This window comes from Plectropomus leopardus, chromosome 1, assembly GCF_008729295.1.
Source record: "Plectropomus leopardus isolate mb chromosome 1, YSFRI_Pleo_2.0, whole genome shotgun sequence".
NCBI lineage: Eukaryota > Metazoa > Chordata > Actinopteri > Perciformes > Serranidae > Plectropomus > Plectropomus leopardus.
The window spans coordinates 1,610,413-1,632,442 of NC_056463.1; the positions used below are offsets into that span (position 1 = coordinate 1,610,413).

The 22,030-nt window shown below is 39.6% G+C and overlaps 1 protein-coding gene across 1 annotated transcript in view; it reads right to left on the reverse strand.

The window, feature by feature from the left end:
* Positions 1-22,030, reverse strand: part of LOC121943637 (mucin-2-like) — a 51,465-nt gene that overhangs the window by 24,198 nt on the left and 5,237 nt on the right. Inside the window, exons 3-28 of the mRNA XM_042487213.1 lie at positions 19,313-19,397; positions 18,338-18,444; positions 17,109-17,319; positions 16,877-17,002; positions 16,659-16,776; positions 14,433-14,571; positions 14,000-14,110; positions 13,194-13,263; positions 12,843-12,980; positions 11,899-12,066; positions 10,963-11,057; positions 10,746-10,872; positions 9,742-9,997; positions 9,616-9,659; positions 8,907-9,013; positions 8,669-8,820; positions 7,962-8,100; positions 7,337-7,447; positions 6,449-6,625; positions 6,101-6,340; positions 5,406-5,562; positions 5,140-5,268; positions 3,591-3,738; positions 2,662-2,705; positions 1,552-1,755; positions 699-1,379 (exon numbers count right to left, since the gene is read on the reverse strand). Coding sequence (XP_042343147.1) covers positions 699-1,379; positions 1,552-1,755; positions 2,662-2,705; positions 3,591-3,738; positions 5,140-5,268; positions 5,406-5,562; positions 6,101-6,340; positions 6,449-6,625; positions 7,337-7,447; positions 7,962-8,100; positions 8,669-8,820; positions 8,907-9,013; positions 9,616-9,659; positions 9,742-9,997; positions 10,746-10,872; positions 10,963-11,057; positions 11,899-12,066; positions 12,843-12,980; positions 13,194-13,263; positions 14,000-14,110; positions 14,433-14,571; positions 16,659-16,776; positions 16,877-17,002; positions 17,109-17,319; positions 18,338-18,444; positions 19,313-19,397 — 4,084 coding nt within the window. The remainder of the gene's footprint in view (positions 1-698; positions 1,380-1,551; positions 1,756-2,661; positions 2,706-3,590; positions 3,739-5,139; positions 5,269-5,405; positions 5,563-6,100; positions 6,341-6,448; positions 6,626-7,336; positions 7,448-7,961; positions 8,101-8,668; positions 8,821-8,906; positions 9,014-9,615; positions 9,660-9,741; positions 9,998-10,745; positions 10,873-10,962; positions 11,058-11,898; positions 12,067-12,842; positions 12,981-13,193; positions 13,264-13,999; positions 14,111-14,432; positions 14,572-16,658; positions 16,777-16,876; positions 17,003-17,108; positions 17,320-18,337; positions 18,445-19,312; positions 19,398-22,030) is intronic.

Consider the following 22,030-nt stretch of genomic DNA (forward strand, 5'->3'; position numbering starts at 1 on the left):
TAGTTGTCTTTTCTGGTGCGGTTGTCTCTGCAGGTTTGGTTGTGGTTCCCACGGTTGTTTCTGTTGGCCCTTTAGTTGTTGTTGTAGCAACAGAGGGCTTCGATGTTACAACCGTTGTTTCAGGGCCTGTTGTTGTGACAACTGGCACAGAGGTTGTAGTTTCAAACAGCTGTAGTGGAGGCTGTAGCTGGGGTAGTTGTGACTTTCGGTGGTGCTGTTGTCTCAGCCTTTGTAGTTGTCTTTTCTGCTGTGGTAGTCTCTCCAGGTTTGGCTGTGGTTCCAACGGTTGTTTCTGTTGGCACTTTAGTTGTTGTGGTAACAACAGAAGGTTTTGATGTTACAACTGTTGTTTCAGGGCCTGTTGTTGTGACAACTGGCACAGAGGTTGTAGTTTCTACAACAGCTGTAGTTGAGGCTGTAACTGGGGTTGTTGTGACTACTTTAGGTGGTTTTGTTGTTGTAACTTTTATAGTTGTCTTTTCTGGTGTGGTTGTCTCTGTAGGTTTGGTTGTGGTTCCCACGGTTGTTTCTGTTGGCCCTTTAGTTGTTGTTGTAGCAACAGAGGGCTTCGATGTTACAACCGTTGTTTCAGGGCCTGTTGTTGTGACAACTGGCACAGAGGTTGTAGTTTCAACAACAGCTGTAGTGGAGGCTGTAACTGGGGTAGTTGTGACTTTCGGTGGTGCTGTTGTCCCAACCTTTGTAGTTGTTCTTTTCTGCTGTGGTAGTCTCTCCAGGTTTGGCTGTGGTTCCAGCGGTTGTTTCTGTTGGCACTTTAGTTGTTGTGGTAACAACAGAAGGTTTTGATGTTACAACTGTTGTTTCAGGGCCTGTTGTTGTGACAACTGGCACAGAGGTTGTAGTTTCCACAACAGGTGTAGTTGAGGCTGTAACTGGGGTTGTTGTGACTACTTTAGGTGGTTTTGTTGTTGTAGCTTTTATAGTTGTCTTTTCTGGTGCGGTTGTCTCTGCAGGTTTGGTTGTGGTTCCCACGGTTGTTTCTGTTGGCCCTTTAGTTGTTGTAGCAACAGAGGGCTTCGATGTTACAACCGTTGTTTCAGGGCCTGTTGTTGTGACAACTGGCACAGAGGTTGTAGTTTCAACAACAGCTGTAGTGGAGGCTGTAACTGGGGTAGTTGTGACTTTTGGTGGTGCTGTTGTCCCAACCTTTGTAGTTGTCTTTTCTGCTGTGGTAGTCTCTCCAGGTTTGGCTGTGGTTCCAACGGTTGTTTCTGTTGGCACTTTAGTTGTTGTGGTAACAACAGAAGGTTTTGATGTTACAACTGTTGTTTCAGGGCTTGTTGTTGAATGTAATGTGGTTGTTTCTACGGGTCCAGTTGTGGTTCCCATTGTTGTTGATGGCAGTAATGTAGTAACACCTTTTGAAAAAATCAGACATTGTGTGCACAGTGTACAATTAGTACATCTTTTTAGAATTTCACAATGATTTTATCATCAAGTAATTCTTTTAAAAATATTTTTCTTTTGTATAAGCATTTTCAAGCATTTCTTCACAACCATTTGTAAAATTAAACTGGGATCCCTTGTTACCTATAGTTGTTTGTCCAGATGTGCTGAATGTAAAAGGGGTAGTTGTAGGGCCAGGGGTGGTGGTAGTTGCACAGGGGTGTATTGTTCTCGTTATAGTTCCGTTGGTTCCACACTCAGCTGTGATGCAATTCCCATGCCCATCCGTGGTGTCGTAGATTGTTTCACCATATTCATAGGTTTTTCCATGAACGTAGCATTTACAAGCTGCACATAAAGAGTATGTTGTTGTCAACTTTCTCTGTCTCTCTCTCTCTCTCTCTCTCTCTATCTCTCTCTCTAAACACACACACACATATATATATGCTTGTTGATCAGTGCATCAGTAGTAACAAGTTCAAGTACAACAGTATCAAGTTTAGTAAGGTAATGTAAGTTGCAGCCTATGGTCAGTATTTGAATTAGTGTTGAGGTTACAAAGGAGTGTGTTTATCTTTTTGTAAGTAACATTTACAACTTTTATTTCATCAGACCTATCCTATAAGAAATTACTGTCAAATGTCTGAGAGTCAGGTAATTAATTTTATGCTGCTAAAAAAGTTGTCTTATGTTGCTTGACTTAAAGGCCTCTTGAGGCTATATTAAATAGACCTATCAAAAGTTTGTGTATTAATGGTTTAACTACTTACCTTTTATCATAGTGATAATGGGTACAATCATGGATTAAATTTAACATTTGTCTTGCCCCACAATTTCCACAGCAACACTAACATAATATGGCTATGTGTGCTGTAAAGGCATAATATTCAGGATTTTTCTTAAATTAAAATAAATAAAAAAATAAACAGGCTTACACAAAAGTAATCCCTCTCAATTGTTACTCAGTCTCGGTGTGCCAAAGAAGAGGGCCCAAGTTTGAATTTTGTTTTTACAACTAGTAAGTGACAAATCCTGCACAGTTTATCTTTTTTAAAAAATAAAGCAGACATTTAAAAAAGAACGTAAAATTGACTTTCTCTATTACCTAATTACTTTCATATGCGGCAAATGGTAAAAGTAATTCAATTACTTTTGAAAGATGTAACTCTTGCTAATTAGTCAAATTTTAGCAACTTGCACAGTACTGGTATTTACATAAATAAATATTAAAAGTCATTGTTAATATGTACTTACAGTTCACATCGTAGCTGCAGTCGATTCCAGAGACTTTACAGGAGCTTTAAATAAATGGAAATTGTAGACATGTCATTAAAGTTTGGGATTTTATGTGTTATGAGCAACGGCAATTCAATCTCATGATGTAAAGTAAATCTTAGGATGTTAACTGCAAGCAGAAAATGTTTGGTTTTCATTATCTTTCAAGCGTCACAGAAATACTGCTTTGACGTGGCTGTAGTAGAGCATACCTGGGATTACATGGTGACATGTAAAAAACAATTTACACATGAACTCAAAACGTACTTAAAGTCAAACATAGTAAATCCCTCAGTACATGTGCATATGTGAGCATTTGCCTCAAAATGTGTGCATATACACACATTTGAGGTTATTATATAAGAAAAAAATAGCTTAGTAAAAGAGAGGAGTCCAGCTCCCAAGCAGGACACAATATTGTAAAACTTTACGGCTGTGTATACCGCAGTCAAATCTTTATTCTTGTGCCAATCAGAAAAAAACAATGGCTTAAGACAGAATAGAAAAAAAAGTACCTAAACATCCCCACAGGCTGGACAACTCCTGTAAACAAAGACTGTTGGCATTGTGCATTTCTAAAAACCAGGGACGCAATACATTAGTTATGCGGCTGATATGTGTCAGCATGCTAACATTAACATGGTTAGGCCAAGGCACAAACCACTTGGCTATACTTTTTGTGCATAAAAAGCCATTTGAAAAACAGTAATAACGCGCTAAATCACAACCGGTTTAGTTGTTTGTTTGTCTCAAACAGTGGTGACACACTATCTACCATCCCTTCCATCTCCCAATGATATAAAACTTACAAATGTGACGTTCTGGTTTGTCCAACCTGTGAGGGTGTTTCTAGCAACTGGGCTCGCTAAACCTTTAGTGTAAAGATGAGTCCTCTGCATGAGACATACCAAGTGTAACAGTTTTCGGATGGAACCTTATCTCCAGGGTTGTAATGGTTGCCTTGGGCGTCATAGCAACCACATTGGCTCCAGGGGACGCACTTCATGATGTCTTCATTAAAGTAGGGCTCAGATGGCGGACACTGTGGATAGCAGCCTGCAACGCCATTATAACAGTGAGATTAACCTCAGTAGAAACACAAGTAAACAAATAAATAACACTTTTATCCAAAGAGCGTACAGTTTGCCTCTCCTTCACCCATTCCTCTACTCTCTGAGCCACAGCTGCCTCAGAGAAAGACATGGATGTAAATGAATATGTAATGTGATTGTTGTAACAAGCATTTTAGAAAAATCACAACTGTGTAAAAGTTGTCCGATGCCTCCACTGTTGATCTGTCACTATTATCAAACTCAAAATCATTACTTCAAGCTAAATAATACTATTTGAACCATTCGTCAGTTACTTTTAGTGAAATATTTTACTGTTTATTCATTACTTTTAGCTTTTTTAATGCTATTTCAACAATTTGATTACTTTTAGCTGTTTTAGTCATTGCTTTTAGCTAACTAATGCTAATCTCTTTTTTTACCATTTGCTAGCTAATGCCATTTTAACTGTCAGTTCATTTTAGCTAAAAAAGTTTATTCATTACTTTTAGCTAACTAATGCTATTTCAACAATTCACCAGTTACTTTAAGCAAACTATTTCAACACTTATCAATCCTTAACTAATGCTATTTGACCCATTTGCCATTTACTTTTAGCTAGTTATTTCAACAGTTTATTCATTACTTTCAGCTTCACAGTCTCATATTGTGATGCAGTTCATTTCATTCACCACTGGGTGTCCACATCTTGCAGGCTAACAAAAGGCTGTGTCTGTGACAACCAATCACATCTGTCAAAAGAATGCATGACACCTACCAACAGGGCCGACCACACCTCCTCACTCAGGAAAAAGTCTGCTAGAATTTTCCTAGAATTTCTTTTGCTAAGTAAGAACATTTTCAGATACGACCTCAGGCTTTAAATGTGCAGATCTGCGGTTGAGGAATGGGGATACTGGGTTTTAATATCATTATTGCAGCACAGCAACAGCAAAGCAAGTTTGAATGAGATTTTTTCTCTTTGCTGATCCATCTTCTACTATTTTTTGTTTATTATTATTTATCATTTATTTGTTTTGGTCAGTGGCCAAAAGAGCTTTAAGACAGATTAATAAAAGTATGTAACTCTGAAGAAAGAGCGTTGATTGCTGAGTTTCATTCCCAGGTTGTCAAATACCGACACTTTGGGTTGGTAGTCAGACCGAACCACTGACCAAAGCGGGTCATGTTTGACGACCTGGAAATGAGTACTTTGAAGACGCAAAACAAATAAAAAGAAATTAAAATTTAAGAAAATAAAGCCTATAAGCCCTTAGCCATTGGTTTGAATCACAAAAATATGTCCATCAAAAACTAAAAACAGCCAAAAAAATGAAAGGACCACCAGTTAAGCCTGACCTTAACACACAGATTCTACTAGTCATGCCGAAAGATCTTTTTAATGTACCTTCCAGGGCAGTGATGAGGTTTGAGCAGTTTCCTGATGGATTCCTACATGTCTTCATGCAGTCAGCTCCACATGGCTTGTAGTGCCACTCACAGCCATCAGGGGCGTTATAATAGTCACAGAAAATAGCTGCAAGAGACAAAATAATGTTACAAATGTCAGTGTGTTAACATGACAGACATATTTGAATCTTTTGGCTTCAATGCCCGACAAATCCCTAAATCCTGTAGCTTCGATGTTTCTGGTGTGACGGTGCAAAAACTTACGACACAGCTTTGGAGTTCTCCATCTAATGCAGGCCCCGGCTTCATTACAAGCTTTTGCGTAGGCGGCCACAGCAGTACAGAGACACTCGCAGTCCCCACCGGTGTCACAGGCACAAGAGTCTCTCACGCAAGAATCGTAGTAAGGACCAGGGTCAACCTTGAACACACAATACACACAGTTTATATTGCTCATATTGTAATAGGTTGTATACAAAGCTTGGATGGTTGTATTAGGTTATATATAAAAATGGGACAATTGTTCATATCGTAGAGCTTTGTATATAAAGCGGCAATAAAAATATAGCATATTTCCCGTGCAGTTCAAACAACCCAGTCGCCAGAAAAAAATGCAAATTCAAATATGTTGAAACTTTTCATTTCTCAACAACACTGTGATGAATGTGTGGTAAGAATCAAAAACCACTTGCTTTTGGTTAGGAAAAAAATTAACAAAACAGATTTGGTGCCACAAACACCACTAGAAATATACTGTGTGCAAAAAACAATAAAAAAAAAACATTTTCATTAAAAAGAACCTCTGGTTACAGAGGCAAGTTTTTGTTTTCAATTTCTTGTTTTAAAACTTGAACATGTAATTGGCCGATATTTCGGTTACAACAGTTTTTAACTCCTATCACTATCAGTATTGGCACTGGCCCTCAAAAAATCCATATCAATCGTGCCCTAGTACTTACCTGTGAATGACAGCTCTGGAAGGTGGCACTGGTGATGATGCTGCACTGTTTCTGGGACCAGGCTGCTCTGTAGCGGTTGGAGGAACAGGGATCAGTGATCAGTTGGGCATTTGGGCAGGTGGAAGAGAGCTTCCAGCTGTTACCAAAGTCTGTAACTTCAGCCACTGTCTCCCCAGAGCGTGTGGTGAAGTCATTCCTAATGTTGCCGTCGTAGTTTCCACACAGACCACAGACTTTACCCTGAGAGGAACAAAGCCAGTGACAGAATTTACTACCAGAACAGAACTAATATCAGTTAATATATATATATTATTGTGCAACAAAATATAAGTATACTTGACTGTTTACCTGGAACTTTGGGCTGAGTTTAATGAAAAGACTCGTCCTCTGGTCCCACATGAGCACAAGCCCCTGCATGAGTGTCACCACCTGGTAAATCCCCATTTTTTTTAGCTGAGCAGGTAACACCTGGCCGCTGCCTTTCACAATCTGGAAGGCGTCTTCTTTCAGCTGGTACTCACTATCCTGTGGGCATCAAAATCAAACACACACGCATTTTTTTACTGCTCTAGTTAATCACTGAAATGTGGATGGACACCAGTTTTCCTGTGCTACTCTGAGACACATGCATGCACATTTTCACATGCATTTAAACCTTTGAAAGCTGAGCAAATTTATTTTACTGCTTTTTAAAACACGGCTTTAAATGCGGCAAGAATTTTGGCAAGAAATATCCTTGCAAATTAAAAAAAATACGAAAATTATTATATAAGAAAAGAAAGAGGAAGAACATTAAAAAAATGTTCAGGAAACTAATTATATAAAATATACATTTACAGTTAGTTACATCTACATTTTTACCATTTTTAAAGACATTTTTCCTAAATAATTTTGGCTAATTTCTTGTTAAGTTACTCATTGCCTCCTTTACTTGTAATTGAAAGAAATTTAGCCAGTTTTGCAAAGGAGGTGGGATAGGAAATCAACAAATCATTTCTATTATCTCTGGTTTTTACCTGCTACCTGTTTTATATTTAAGACTGAAAAAATAGTATTGAATAGTATTGAAAGAAACAGACACAAATTGATATTCAAATTGGTATCATCAAAATTTACCAATTTCCCACTCGTGATTATGACTGTGGAGGGCTGCTGACGTGCTCGGACCTAACACTAATATTAGTTTGATATTCTGGTCTAGTGCTTCAGTGCACAGTGTGTGTTTGTTGTGTTTACCCCCATGAAGATCTTGATGCTCTTGGAGCAGGTGGTTCCTGTGGATCCACAGGGAACGTTCTCAGTGACGATCCTAAAGCTGCCGTCTCCACTGATGCCGCCACATTTGTCCTGAGTGAAGCGCAGACACAGCATGCAATTATAATCCAACCGCATTATCCGTCACTTGTCGGCATTTTCTGCATTCAAAGTATTTACATTCAGTAAATACCTCTCTAGATTAGTTTTGCTGGTTGGTGATGAAACCAACAAAGGGCAGTAGCTTTGCATTATTATAATGCAATATGTAGAATTGAAACATTGTGCGCCAAAATGTCTGACCACCAGATTTCTTCTTCGCTTGGTTTAATAGCTGTTAGCTTGCAATTCAGTTGTATTAAAAAACTTAATTGGACAATCGATGTGTGCAGAGCAGTGATTGGATTTAAATGAAGTGACTTGTAATATAAAGTTATGATATTGGACCCATGGTAATCTATAGCAGTATCGATTACCTCAAACGTTATTGATTATCAGGCTTTAAAAAAAGCACTGTCATCCATCCCCAACACTATTAAATAACCATATACATATTCATTGGTTTTCAGCTGTGTAAAGTGGTTTGGGGCAATAAGCTTCTCTTTACCTGCAGGAGTGTGTACTCGCACTCTCCATTGAAGTCAAACCTCTTGTCATCAAAGGTGGTGTAGTGACCGTCGCCATAGATCCCACAAACTCCATCACACACATTTTCGGTACATGTGAACTTCCTTTTACTGCAGTAGCTGAAGAGACACACACCAGACACAAACTTTTAATCTTGTAAACCAATTTAAGACCTATAATCTCTATTTCTTATGTGCTCTGGATTTTTGGCATCACCAAACTTTTTTTTCATAAATAATGGTTGTGTTATTTGTTTATGTCATTATGGAAACAATATACTGCATATGTCCTGACTAGTGTCTTTTCTTTCTTATGTAGATATTTGGGTTTTCATAAAAGGCCATCTTTAAACTGGCATGTATAGGCCACATACTGAAGTGAGCAAATAAACCAAATATGAATGAAGGAAATGAACTAATGAAAATGAAATCTGAAATCATTGTGTAGCAACCTCTGTGAGACGTAGGTTTAGTGTGTGTATTTTCGTGCAGGTCAAGTCAAGTCAAGTCAGTTTTATTTATATAGCCCATTATCACAAAACATGGTTTGCCTCAGAGGGCTTTACAGTGTATGACATCCCTCTGCCCTTAGACCCTCACATCACCCAAGGAAAAACTCCCCAAAAAGAACCCCTGTATGTACCCCGGTATGTACTATACTGGTGTAAATGTAAAGCAGTGTACAAACCAGGTGTTGCAGTTCACAGTCAGAGTCTGTCCAGCCTGATAGGCCTTTCCATTGTGCATGCACGGACAGTTGTCGGCTTTCACGCAGCCTCCCGCTCCATCTGACACCAGGCCTTCGGGGCACATGCAGCCTGACATGCAGTCCGTGCTGACCTGTGGAGGGAGAAAAGGCGGTGAGAGCCAAACAGGGCCTGTGCATGTGTGTTTGAGCTCTGTGAGTGTGTGTGTGCTGTACTTACACAAGCCATATCCAGAGTGCTGCAGCTCTTCTGACACTCGGTCCCAGTGCTCCCAGGGTCGGCTTTGGCGCAGTCAAAGTAAACCATGGGGGAGGGGCATGTTTTTCCTGAGGGATGAATTGATGACAGAGTCGATTCCAGATTGTCATGTGCATGATTCTTGATTTTCAGCAGGAACATTTTTTTTTTTTTTCGCCTCTAAATCAGGGCCGGAGTTTGACTTTCAGCCCGGGAGTTTCACAGCTCAGACCAGCCCACTTTAGTTATACGTTAGGCTACATATCACCACACAATTCATTGACTTGATTCATAAACTTTACTTGCAAGCAACATTATATGTTTTGTTTTGTTTTGCACATCTGATGTCTTGATCTTGCACTGCTGGCTTACAGGTGTCATCATCTCCATCTGGTGCTTTGTCCATGACGCCACCATAACTAGGCAGGTTTACATTAATCCTCAAATTGCACAAACTGAAATTGCAAATACAAAATATGCCTAATGGAAACACATCAATTTAAAAAAAAAAAGTTTATAACAAAAAAGTTTTAACACTCATGAGGTGGTATTTCAGGTAATTAGAAAAGTCTGCAATGAAAACACTTTTGCTTTGATAGATCATTTGATGTGCAAATGAAATAAAGTACAATAGCTTTCAGAACACTTTGTTTTTAGAATCATAAAGATTTGATCATAAGTGGAAACCTACCCAGGTTTGATCCTGCGCAGCTGAGAGCTCCTTGCCTACAGAAACTGTGAACACAGGAGACATTTTTTTTCATATTTCCTGACCCAATAATGCCCATCTCCTGCTGTCATTATGCTCTGTATTTACCATGTGACGCCGTCTTTCACGGCAGCCTGTCCAGCTGGTATAATGGTGTCTTTATCGTAGCAGGGACAGCTTCCACGGGACACGCACTTCCCTTCCTCGTTCATGTAGGTTCCCTCTGCGCAGCCGCAGCCGTCCACCTGGGTGAATTTGGTCTGGCAGGAGTAGTCGGGCTGGCTGAGGGAGCGGCAGGTGCGACCGCAGGTGGTCATGTCGTAGCCGTACACTGTTCCAGCTGGACATGATTTGCTGAATTTGGCTGATGAGGGGGAGAAGATTTGAGTAATGAGCCCAACAATCCAGATTATTCATGAAGGAGAACTGTTTGTTGTTGCAATAGAAAGAAAATGATGCCTGGTCCTTTAACCTTATCAAATATGCAGCTCTTGATTTGTTGATGCTACCGGCTGTCAGTTACAAACACAGCTTTTCTCTATAGACTGAATTCCTGTGGCATCACGCTACCAACAACTATCACTTTTGGCTAGACAATCAATTTTATCCATCCATGTTCATCCCCTTTTGCAGAGCCGGGTCGCGGAGCCATCAGGCGGAGCAAAGTACTCCTGACATCCCCCTTCCCAGGAATACTTTCCAGCTCCTCCTGGGGGCTCATGAAGCCCTCCCAGGACAGATGAAATATATAATCCCTGCAGCATATTCTGTGTCTACCCTGGAGCCACCTACAAGGTGGACATGCCAAAAAACCTCTAACAGAAGTCTAACTTCCCATGTCTGAGCATTTTTTAGACTTTTGTCTCAATGCCTTTTAAGACTTCTTAGGGATCAGTTGAAACTCTGTCTGCGTATAACATACATTTAAACTGATATTATTTTTTTATGTGGACCTTTTTCTAAGTGGCTAAAAATAACCAATTGAGGCAGCATTTTCTCAGCATTGCTTTGATGTATGTTTGTGTCACAAAGGTTTTCTACCCCTAAAATATTTGAGATGAACATTGTGATTTGGTCTAACCACACTGAAGCAAAACTGTTGTTTTACTCACTACAGATATTGTCCCTCCAGCCGGTGATGTGGACTCCTGCCGCTGAGCAGGCAAAGACGTATGAGGACATCGAAGCACACATGCAGTTCTCACTTTTCTCGCAGTTGCAGCTGTCATACATGCAGTTCTGTGAGGAGAAACAGCAGGCGTGGACACGTTTACAAGGGTACAGTAGATCAGTTTACTTGCCACTGCAGCTTTGTGTGTGCAGACGTACATCTCTGTATGCGTCAGGACTGATGAGATAGTGGCAGGAGGCAAACTCTCCAGCAGGATCCGATATTTTGGAGCACCAGAACTGAGCGTAACTCTCTGAGACACAGAAACAGAAAGGAAATGATTTACAAACATCATATGACCCTTAAAATGGCATGGTTAATGACCATCCACATCAGAAATTACAACTATAACGATAACTGTAACATTAACTATAACCATAACCTTATCAATAACTATAGCTGTAACTGTAATGATAACTATAACCGTAAAAATAACTATTATTATAACTCTAAAAGTAACTGTAACTATAACTATACCTGTAACTCAGAAATACTATCAGCCAATCAAAATCTGTTTTATTTAGATGTCACATCCAACATAGATTCTTACATCTACTTTGGACCAACGAATTCATGTTTTTTACGTTAAACATGATGCATGAAGCTGTGGACATATTTGACTGTTTTGTTTTCTTTTAGTTTTTATTCATGTGAATTCAGTCATCAATAATTGACTGGTCTCCCCGACTGTAGCAGATTCTGCCCAGTAGATGATGCTGTTGATGATCAGGAGAGGAAATCCCTCATGCTGATTACAAAACATCGCCTTAAAATGATGATTTATAGGTTACAAAATAAATTTTGAATTTAGATCCAAATCATAAATCATCAATTCAAAGTTGGGGTGTTATCAGGATATTTCAGGGACATTTTCCTACAAAATACATGCTTACAATATCAGTTTCTTAATTGCAGCTTATCTCTTTTATTTAGGATTTAGCAACAACCTTTACCATGGCATAAACACTGCTATTAACGGCTATATTACCTATTATTGGGCTGCAGATTATACAAAAAAGTAATTTGACCTTAGACATGCCGCCAATATTCATATGATAAACTATGACTGACGTTGGAGGAGAGCCTCGCTGTACCTTTGCTGATGCTCTGGCGACAGGGGTGTCCGAGCGGGCGCGGTGCAATGTCGGGGCAGTTGGCTCTCATTTTCCATGAGTTGGCGAACGCTGAGGCGGTGCCCTCCACCAGTCCACTTATCACCTTGAAGTCATCACTCATTATGTTGTTGAAGTTTCCACACAAACCTGTTGGGAAAGTTGACACACATTAACCCATTGAAAGCCAGTGCAACATCACTTTTATTGTGCTGCTGTCAGACAAATAATTAAACTTTTGAACTGTGACCCAATTGTTTGACTTTTTTTTATGTGAAAAAAGGCAATTTGCAACTTGGTAAAAGATGTTCTGTTGTTATGTAAATTATTTTTTAGAAAGCTAGGGAAAAATATCTGAGAGAAGAAGAAATCAGCAAGGCAAAAAACAGATTTCTGTGATCTATGATCTATGATCATAATTCTGTATATAAAGTTGTTTTACAGAATTATTATAATTTTTAAGCACTCCAGGTTTTTTCCTTTATGTATCTATTTTTCAGTTAATTGTCTTGTGCTTTATTTAAAAAATAATTTCTTGCAGGTTATTGGGTTATTTCTTCCTCTGATGCTCATTGATTACTTCCTATATTTTTGAAAGAAATTAAACCAATTTGAAAATTTGGAAATTTAAAAACTATTTCACTACTAGAACTATGGTCCTTTCATAAAACTTGGGTATAAAGACACAAATACTTTTGAAATTAGTGCTACATGACCAGAGAAAAAAAAGAGGAAAAGGGCTTTGGCTTTTACTTTTTGCTCAAGAGGGGGAGGCGGTTGTTTGTTTCTTTGTAAAAATGCAACGGAAGCAGAAGGACGGGATATACAGTAGTTGTTGCCCTTTAGCGTGATCTAATTCATTAATTCACAACTCATAAATACTGGCGTTGTTTTGCAGACACTGAAACTACGACGTGGAGGCCTACCAGCAGTGGTTCCTCTGTGTGAGGGTTGAGCTGTGACAAAGACCTGCATCATGGGGACCAGCTGGACCATCACTTGAAGGCCCATCTTGATGTTCACGAGGATGTAGTAAGATGATGGCTTGAAGACACCCAGCTCCGCTGCAAGAGGCAGAAAAAAAACGGTGAAAAAATACCAGAGGAAGTACTGAGGTACAAGTACTGAGCTTAAATTCAGTGCATGTCAGATTGTATCCATCCTCGTGTTCATATTGTGATCTTTATGTAGTTTGTGTCATTTATCACATTTATACAAATACAAAACCCTGTAAACATTTTATTGTTTTTTCTGTAATATCATTTGAAGTAACTCACGTGTGAACAGAGGAAGCTGAGAAAGAATCTGGTTCACGTAGACCTGCCCGGATGCCTGAATCTTAACAACCTGACAGTTTGTGGAAAGACGTTTGTTAGATTACATCACACAGGGAAAATAATTCTCTTATTTAGTTGTTTTTTGTTGTTGTTGTTTTTAACAAGGTCTTTTCTTATTTTTAAATTCATCACAAAAAAACGAAAACAAATGCAGTTTCAATATTGCACATCTGAAAATAGCTCCTACCCAACCTCCCCTTTTCCAATCACTGGATAATCAATACTTTTACAGCCAAAAAAAAAAAAAAACAACAGTTAAATCAAAATAACTTGATTAAAAAAAATGAAATCAAGCAATTACAAAAAATGGGTCACACAGTTCTGCTGGCAGCTGTGATGTCCTCAACTATGGAAAAAAATGGTTGCCAGGAAGCACAGAATATTCTGACCGAACTTCTAATGGTGTATGTGATTTTTTTCTACATGGAGATAACACACAACCTCTCCTATTCATTGGCACAGAGACAGGGGGACAGAGTCCTTCTACGTGGATAACATGAGCCTTCTGTTCGCACCAAAGAGTTAAATTAATGGAGAAGGGTCGACAGTTTTTCCACAGATACTAAAAGAGGTCTCATTTAGTTTTAACCAGCATGTTGCACCATGTTGGTGAGTGTTGCACGGCTTTGATATTATCAGGTGAGCCATCAAACACAAAAGAACGCCACAAGCAAAACAATGTGGAATAAATGCAAAATATGACATGATGTTAAAGTTGGACGAGGACAACAGAGTGCCGCACTTACCACAGAGTTGCCATATAAACTCAGAGTTACGGCTCTGAGGCAGGTCCGACTGTCGCCCAAACCGCACCTCACCAGGTCCACCAGTATCGTGTATAAGGAGCCCCCACTTTGCTGCAGCACACACACACACACACACACACACACACACAAGGGTAAACTTTAAAGCCTCTGTGAACCCAAATCACCAAAAACTTTCTTTCTTTAACAGTCTTACATGCATAATAAAAAACATCAAAAATAACCTCAATCCAAATTTAAAACATTGTCATTTTTTCAGTTTCCTGAAGCTGGGTTGATTAGGTTTTCCCTGATCAATATCACGTAATATGGATAAAGACAATCAAAAATTCAGGTGTCAGTTGATACTAATTTAACATGCTACATTATGTGTTGGTGCATTTGACGCGGTGTTGCAGATACTGATGAGCTCTACCTTAGTCAGGATGTAGGAGCAGTCTCCGTGAAAGGTGTAGACTTTTCCGTCAAAGGTGTTGACGTGAGCTCCTCCCTCCACGGAGCAGATTCCTGGACAGTCCGTCTCCTTGCACTGCCACTGGCCGCTCACACACACACTGTCAGCACACACACACACACACACACACACACATATGTCAGGAATCTTTTTTGCAGCAGCCGCAGCAGCAGCGTTATCAGTGTTCTTGTTACTTTTTGCTAAAATGTAATGCATAACACTGTGTCACTGTATTTTTTGTTACCTGAGTTGGTAAAATTTGCGTCACTAAATTGATCTGACCATGATCATGCTGCAGTACTTTCAAACGTGCAAAATCTGTTTATTAAAAATCATTTGTATCATTTCCTGGCAGAACACGTCAACGCAGGAAGGAGGTAGGTTAAACTGGCAGACTACGATGGATTAAAGATAAACTGAGAACCTCATATTATTTTGAATTCATGTCCCAAAAAGAATATCAAAGCACCACATCTGGATCAGTATCAGCTGTCCATGAGAATGTACTCAATGGGGCAATATGACATATGTTTGAAGCATGTTAAAGACAGATGCTATTAGCCCCCATTGTTGTATCGCTGTCCATGTATCTCATTTCTGCTTTGTTTTGTTTGTCAAAGCACTTTATACAAAGTCACCTGACTTTCTGGCAGTGCTTGTACATTTACCACTTTAATCTCGGAGAATATCCCACGATTGGCTCGTGCCTTCCCTAACCATGACCTCTTTACCCTTAACTAGCCCACACCTAACTTTGACGCATCAACATGACGAATCACAGTAAGCACTTGTAGGAATGAGTGTAAATAGCCAAATGGCTACGGTGTGACTCCTTCCACACGGGTGCAAATAGACAATCCAAGTTTTTAAGGTAGTGGCTGAGGAACATTAGTGAGACTGTCTTCTCACTCCCTAAACAGACTTGCATCAGTTAACAGGAGCAGAAACACAGAGAATAAAGATGCTTATAGCACAGGAAATACAACAACGGGCGTGGAGTATCACTTCCTCCCACCTGTAGCCACAACCCGACCAACTCCCCAACCTCAAACTGACTCACTGGATCCTGGCCCTCAGGGTGCTGTTGTTCGCTTGTTTGTTTCTTTCCAATTGTTTGTTTTGTTTCTGCTTATTTATCTATAAAGTGCTCCGGGGGTGAGGTTTTCTGCAGGCTGACGCCCTGGTTCCCTCGTCACAAACGTTTCCATTAGATTTCGGATTATTGCAGAAAATAAGCTCTCTTCAGCAAGATAATCTTCACAAATGAACACCACTTTTATCATTTTTGAAGACTAAATGCAATCACCAGAAGTAAATGGCTGCTACTAGGCTAAAACAAACTGCATCACAGTCGCATTATTCAACGTCACCATAACAACAAGGCTGTGTTCGGCATGATGGCGGTCTGTAGTATAATTTAACGTTTTTAGACGCATAACAGCCTCAGCGTTCACAGTGGGGGATTTACTGATGTATTTTATGTTGCAGAACAAAACATGAAAGTCTCTTAACCTTCATTAATTTATTTTATTTATACAGACGACACACATGAATCAACATTTCTGTAATTATTCCAGTAGGTGGGTTTCCATTATAGATTTGTGCAAAACTTGAGCGATATTTTCAAATTGTGAAAGTCTACAATTTCACAGAGGAATTGTGGATTCAAAACATGCGGATGATCGGGTCAACTTTTGAAGAGTTAAGTGATGCAATAACTTTAGGAGCCACTTCCTGCCGACAAGCACATAGCCATAGCATCATGTGACCTATAAAAGGCCAAAAAGTGTTTCCATTGCAGTTTTGCAAAATATTGCCTAAAATACCACCTCATGTGAATGTTTCCATTTGAGGTATTTTAGATTCATAGTTTCAATTTGCGCAATCTGAGGGTTAATGGAAACCTGTCTAGTGTTAGCCTAATTGGCTAATTACTGAACTGCAGTCCTTTGGCAAGATGTTTTGAAATCTATAAAATGATAAAATTTACACAACAACAAAAGCAGGACACCAGGTGTTTAAATTCTAACTTATTTCCGGGTTTAAGGACTCATTACCCTGTTTGTGAACATTGATTTTACTCTGTGATCAAAAACTTAACTGAGTGAACGTCATGTGGACATAAAAAACTTCAGGACGCAACTCAAAATAATTCTTTGTATTCGACACATGATGTTTTGATCTTACCAGTTTCTACAGCTGCTGGAGTACGATTCCCCCGACCTGAAGACTTTGTTGTTGTGCTGACACGGACACTGATCCACTGTCAGACAGCCCTTGTTAGTGATGTCATCAAGGACCGTCCCTGAGGAGGACAGGAGACATCACAATCATCACTGTTTTATGTCCGTGCATTAGACGTGATTAAGTTGTTTGCATGAATAGTGTGAAGCATGTGTGGGTACCGGCGGGGCACTGGCAGCTGTCGACAAAGTGGCTGTCACATGTCTCACTGGCCTGAGGGGTGGAGCAGGTGTCCACACAGGGACTGCTGTACTCCATGAACACCATGTTGTTTGGACACGCCACACCTGTAGAGACAAACACATCTGAGTGTCGCTGCAATGGTGACAATCAAACATTTTTACACCCATTCACTGCAGCTGAATAGCTCTCTTTAGGTGCTGGCACACTTACTGCAAAAAGTTTCATTCCTCCATTGTCTGGGTCTGGCCCCGGCGTGGACGCACTCTCTGGAGAACTCTGAGATGGTTTGGCAGAGGAAGGAGTCTGTGTTGTTTTTACTGTGACACATATCGGACCTGCAGATGTCAGTGAAGGCGTCAACATCCAGAAGGTTTTGGCAGGCGCTGAATGGAGCGCTGTTGAAGATCTGCTGACAGGTTTCCTGAAAAAAAACATTATACAAGTCTTTGATCAAGGGTGGGCGATATATCGAATACACTCGATGTATCGCAGCTTGTTTCACTAGCAAGGACCACATCTCAGTCGGAATTAATTTTAACAATTTATTGACGTGAATGTAGATTTGGTATAAACATTGATGTTGGATTATTGGAATGGATGGTTGAGTGCGGTGTGGGGAAGCTTCGGTGGGAATTCGCCGTGGCTCCCGGGCACGACAGATCCCCAAAAGCGTGCATTATATGAGAGAGGAAAAAGCCGATTTGAGATCTCTTAGGTCGGAAAGGAAGCCCTCCCCTGGGGAACAATGAGGATGCAGGCTTCGAGGGTAAGCAGTAGAAGGCAGCCCGGTGCCAAAAGCCCCAAGGAGAGTGAACCGGTGCAGTAGCCGATGTCGTACATCTGGGGGCCCCCGACATCTTGGTGCCAGATGCCCCAACGAGTGCGAACTGTTGAAGTCACTGGACGTACAACTGGGGGCAGCGGCACCCCGTTGCCAGATGCCCCAGCGAGAGCTAAGTGGTTTGGTTGCCGAGCGTGCACGGCCGGGGGCAATGGCATCCCAATGCCAGACTCCCCAGCAAAAGCGAACCGCTGCAGGCGTCGATGTTAAGAAGAGAGAAACGGACAAGAGACGAAAGCACCAGGAGGGCGGAAGGGAGGGTTGGCCGTGGCCAGGGTGAAAGTAGGCAAAGGCCGCCACGACAGAAAACAATCGGAAAGGAGACCAGAACCGTGGACGGAACGACATGGTGCACAGGATGAGAGGGAAAATTCGGTGGCAGCCCGGTGCCAACTGCAGTTCATTCAATAATTTTGTATTTTAGTAGGTAACATTAATTTAAAGAACACTTTAGGAAATTGTGTATCGCGATATAGCCTTAAAATATCTCAATTATATTTTAAAGCCCAGCCTTATCTTTAATATCAAAAGTTATTGTCTAAGTGCTTTTCTTTCGACCTTTGCATGCTCAAGAGTATTATATAAAGTGAGGAGTTACCTCGGTGCCACAGAGCTGCTCTTTGTTGATCTCAGGCTCCTCGCAGCTCTCTGTTGGTCCATCCTCCTTGAAGGCTTCAGCATAGTCTGCCACATTCAGCTTTGCCCCTACAGGACAGTACACACAAAGCAACAGTCACTGGGATTATTCAGCCCAGGATCAAGCTGTTTAAGATCCAGTGAGTAGGATTTATATTGGAAGAAATGGAATACATGTGATAAGTAGATTTTCCTTAGTGTAAATTGTGTGTCAGTGGAGTCAATTTAAATCTATCTATCTATTGAAATAAGACAGAGATGCACAGTACAAGCAGAAAAACAGACAGTGCTGCAAAATATAGTTCATCACATGCGGTCCACTACATCCAAAGACCATAACAATAACTTCCATAATCTAAACTAAAACTGTCAGTTCAAGTGCAACTAAATTATCCTGAGAGTATGTTAAAAAAAGTCAGTTACATTCTATAGATAATCTGTTTAACAAATACGAAACAAAAACAGTTGAAATGTTGAATGTCAACTAAAAAGGTGTTGAAATTTTACATTCGCTCTATCAAGACTATCCCAATAAATTGTTAAAATGTTTTGGGGTTTTTTTATGCTGAATTATGACCGGTGCAGCCACTTTTGAGAAGTCAAGTAAAAGGCTGATTCATGTGTGTGTCATCAGCTTGTTATTTTTATGCCTCTTTGGGTGTGATGGCAGCATTGGCAAACACTTGAAACAGATAAGTGCACACTGCCTCGAGCTGCAGCCGCTGCAAAAGGTGTTTTTTACAGAGTAAATAGAGACCTGAAATGCATGATTGTGTATGCATGTGATTTATAAATCAATTAATAAAAGGTTTTTTTTGTATATAAAAATATTGATTCTGTTAATCAGGGTAAAAGTATCCAAACTGTATCCACCGTGATTGGTAAAATTAAAGGAGGCTGCTGAATGTCTGTCTGAGAAGACTGAAAATGATCTTACCATCTTTCATCAGATCATTTGGGACGCCGTCAAAATTCCCACAGAGTCCACATGTCTGGTTCCGGTATTGTTTATCAATTTCAATCTGTGAACACACAACAAACACACAGAAGTTATTGGCAAAATCCCTATTTCAACATATTAAAATGAAATGAAAACAGACATTTGCAATTGTAATCCATTTGCTAATGTGATCCTTATCCTAAAAACACAGCGTATCTGCACTCTTTCTTACGCTGATATCCAATATATAAACAACTCATTTGGCCAATAACTGATACCAATTTATATTCACTTCTTTCTCCACTTAATTTAAGTGACTATCAACTCTAATATTTTGCACACTGTTATAGTAACGGCCCACCAGCCCAGTCCCTATTTATCAAAGGACAGTGTGCAATGACATGAATCATTCATACAAACATGCAAAAATGAGAAGAAAGCTGCAATACAAGGCACATTAACTACACTATAAAATACAATAAACACTATAAAACAGTAGATATATGCAACTCAATGCAAAGTGTAAACAACATCTAAAATATACAATAAATACATTTTTAAATTGATCACTTACGGGTGCTCAGGAATCAATAAATAGGAAAACCATGATAAACGATACATTACATAGGGAATACGCAATGGTTATTTATACATGATAAAGTAACATCATTTTAAAAAGACAGATGTGCATTAGTCACATTAAGAAGAGAACATTTTATTTAGCGGCATCATAAACGACACAATAGCTTCACTGTAATGTGTGTGTGTGTGTGTGTGTGTGTGTGTGTGTATGTGCATGGGTTAGCAGTGTTTGGACAGTTATTGCATGAGAGCTTTGCGTTCCCAGCTGATGCATGACCTGTTATTTTGTTAAGTCAGCAATAACACTAGTTTACTTAAAGCAGATACGGTTAAATGGATTTTTTGTCATAAGTCACGAGCATGATAAAACACTCTCACAAGCACGCTGACACAATATAAGTCCTGCACCAGATTCAACAAAAGAGCTTAATTTTAATCAGCTAGACTTTATTTTTGCATGCGTAGGCCTGTACTTTATTTCTTATACAATCTGCTGTTCACTCACAATGTCACGCTGGCCTTTCCTCGCCTAAAATGTTTCCAGTCCTAAATCTAATGTTTTAGAAAAATCCTGAAATCCAACAAATGTCCAAAAGCCAGAGAAATGTCCCTAAAATCCTTCAAACATGTATGGGGCTGCTGTGATCGGCCCCGGCCTCATTTTGCAAGTGTGGCCCCGAAGCAAAGCAGGAATAAGACAGAGGGGCCGTGGGGTGGAGCCACATCCACAGGTGCACTATCTAGCAGCAACTTGGCGTGGGGGTGGGACTTTATTAAAAGTGACCAATCATAAGACGGCCAGTGCCTCCTTGGTTTCCTCAACCAGATTTTTAAAACTCAGGTCAGTTCAGGTGAGCAGAACTAAAGTTCAAGACGAGAGTTAACCCGTGACAGCGTGTATGCCTTCCAGCGCTCGCCACTCTCTCTCGTGCCTGATGCTCTGTGCGCCTGCTGCTTGGTTCTTTACACATATGGCGCCATTCTTCACCTCTCCTTATGTCTTTTTTCTTGCTCACAGCTGCTTTGTTGAATCGGTTTTTATATCATGTGAGTTTCACTTAATATTTGCACATGTGAAATAATATAGTTTCCTCCTGAACGTGTTTTAATAATGCTTTGTGACTCATGATATGGCCCAAATCTGACACCATACATGTACACTTTGAATTTCAGGTTTGGCTCATGCATATTGTTTGCTCATCGCTTCAGGAGACATCCCCGAAAAAAAACTCACCCAGTGACTCATTGCCGCTCTGCAGTAATCCTCAATCAATATTTGAGCTTTTCCCAGTGCCTGGATAATTCCTGGAGTGCAATTTGTCTCTTTTCAAAACACCTCTACATGACATCTGATGTAAGGCCAACTGATTTTAATTTTCACAGTGCCAGTGGCATTTATAAGGACATTCATGTTTTCTCAAACTGTGACGTGTAGAAACTTCCTTTGACTCAAGCGGTAACCTCAAGAGCTGAAAAATGAAGCCAATCAAAAGTGCCCCAAAAAAAGAAGTCCACTTGAACTTAATGACAACTATTTTGGGAAGATTTTTTATGTAAATCAACAGTTTTTCATTAAGGCTCAAATTGGCCTTAAAAAAATATAAATAAACATCCACAAAGTGGCACAAAATGACCTCAAGGAAACACAAAACCACAAAAAAGATGCGTAATGACTACAAAAAAGAAGCAAATCCACAACAGAGTCTGTTTATTAACTCTATAAAACCTGAGAAAAACCTGATTTCTTTTAAAACATGGGACAAAGGCGAGGAGAATCTAAAAGAGAAATTACCCTAAAAAAATGCAAGAAATTAGTAAAAAGCATAAGACAATTACCAGATAAATAATTTAAAAAAAGAAAAAAAGAAAAAAATGAAAACAATAAAAAATGACAAACAAACAAAAAGCAGAATGAAAGTTAAAAAAAAAAATCAAGGAAATTTCCTGAAATAAAACTTCTTAAAAGTGATAATTATTTAATTAATTTAAAAAAAAAGAAAGTTACGGGAATATATCTATGGAAAAAAAAAAACTAGGGGATTTTTAACTATTAACATAATTACTTATTTAGAATTATGGAAAGTTTTAGATTTAAATTTAAAAATCATTTAAAGCACTTACAGGTAATTTTTC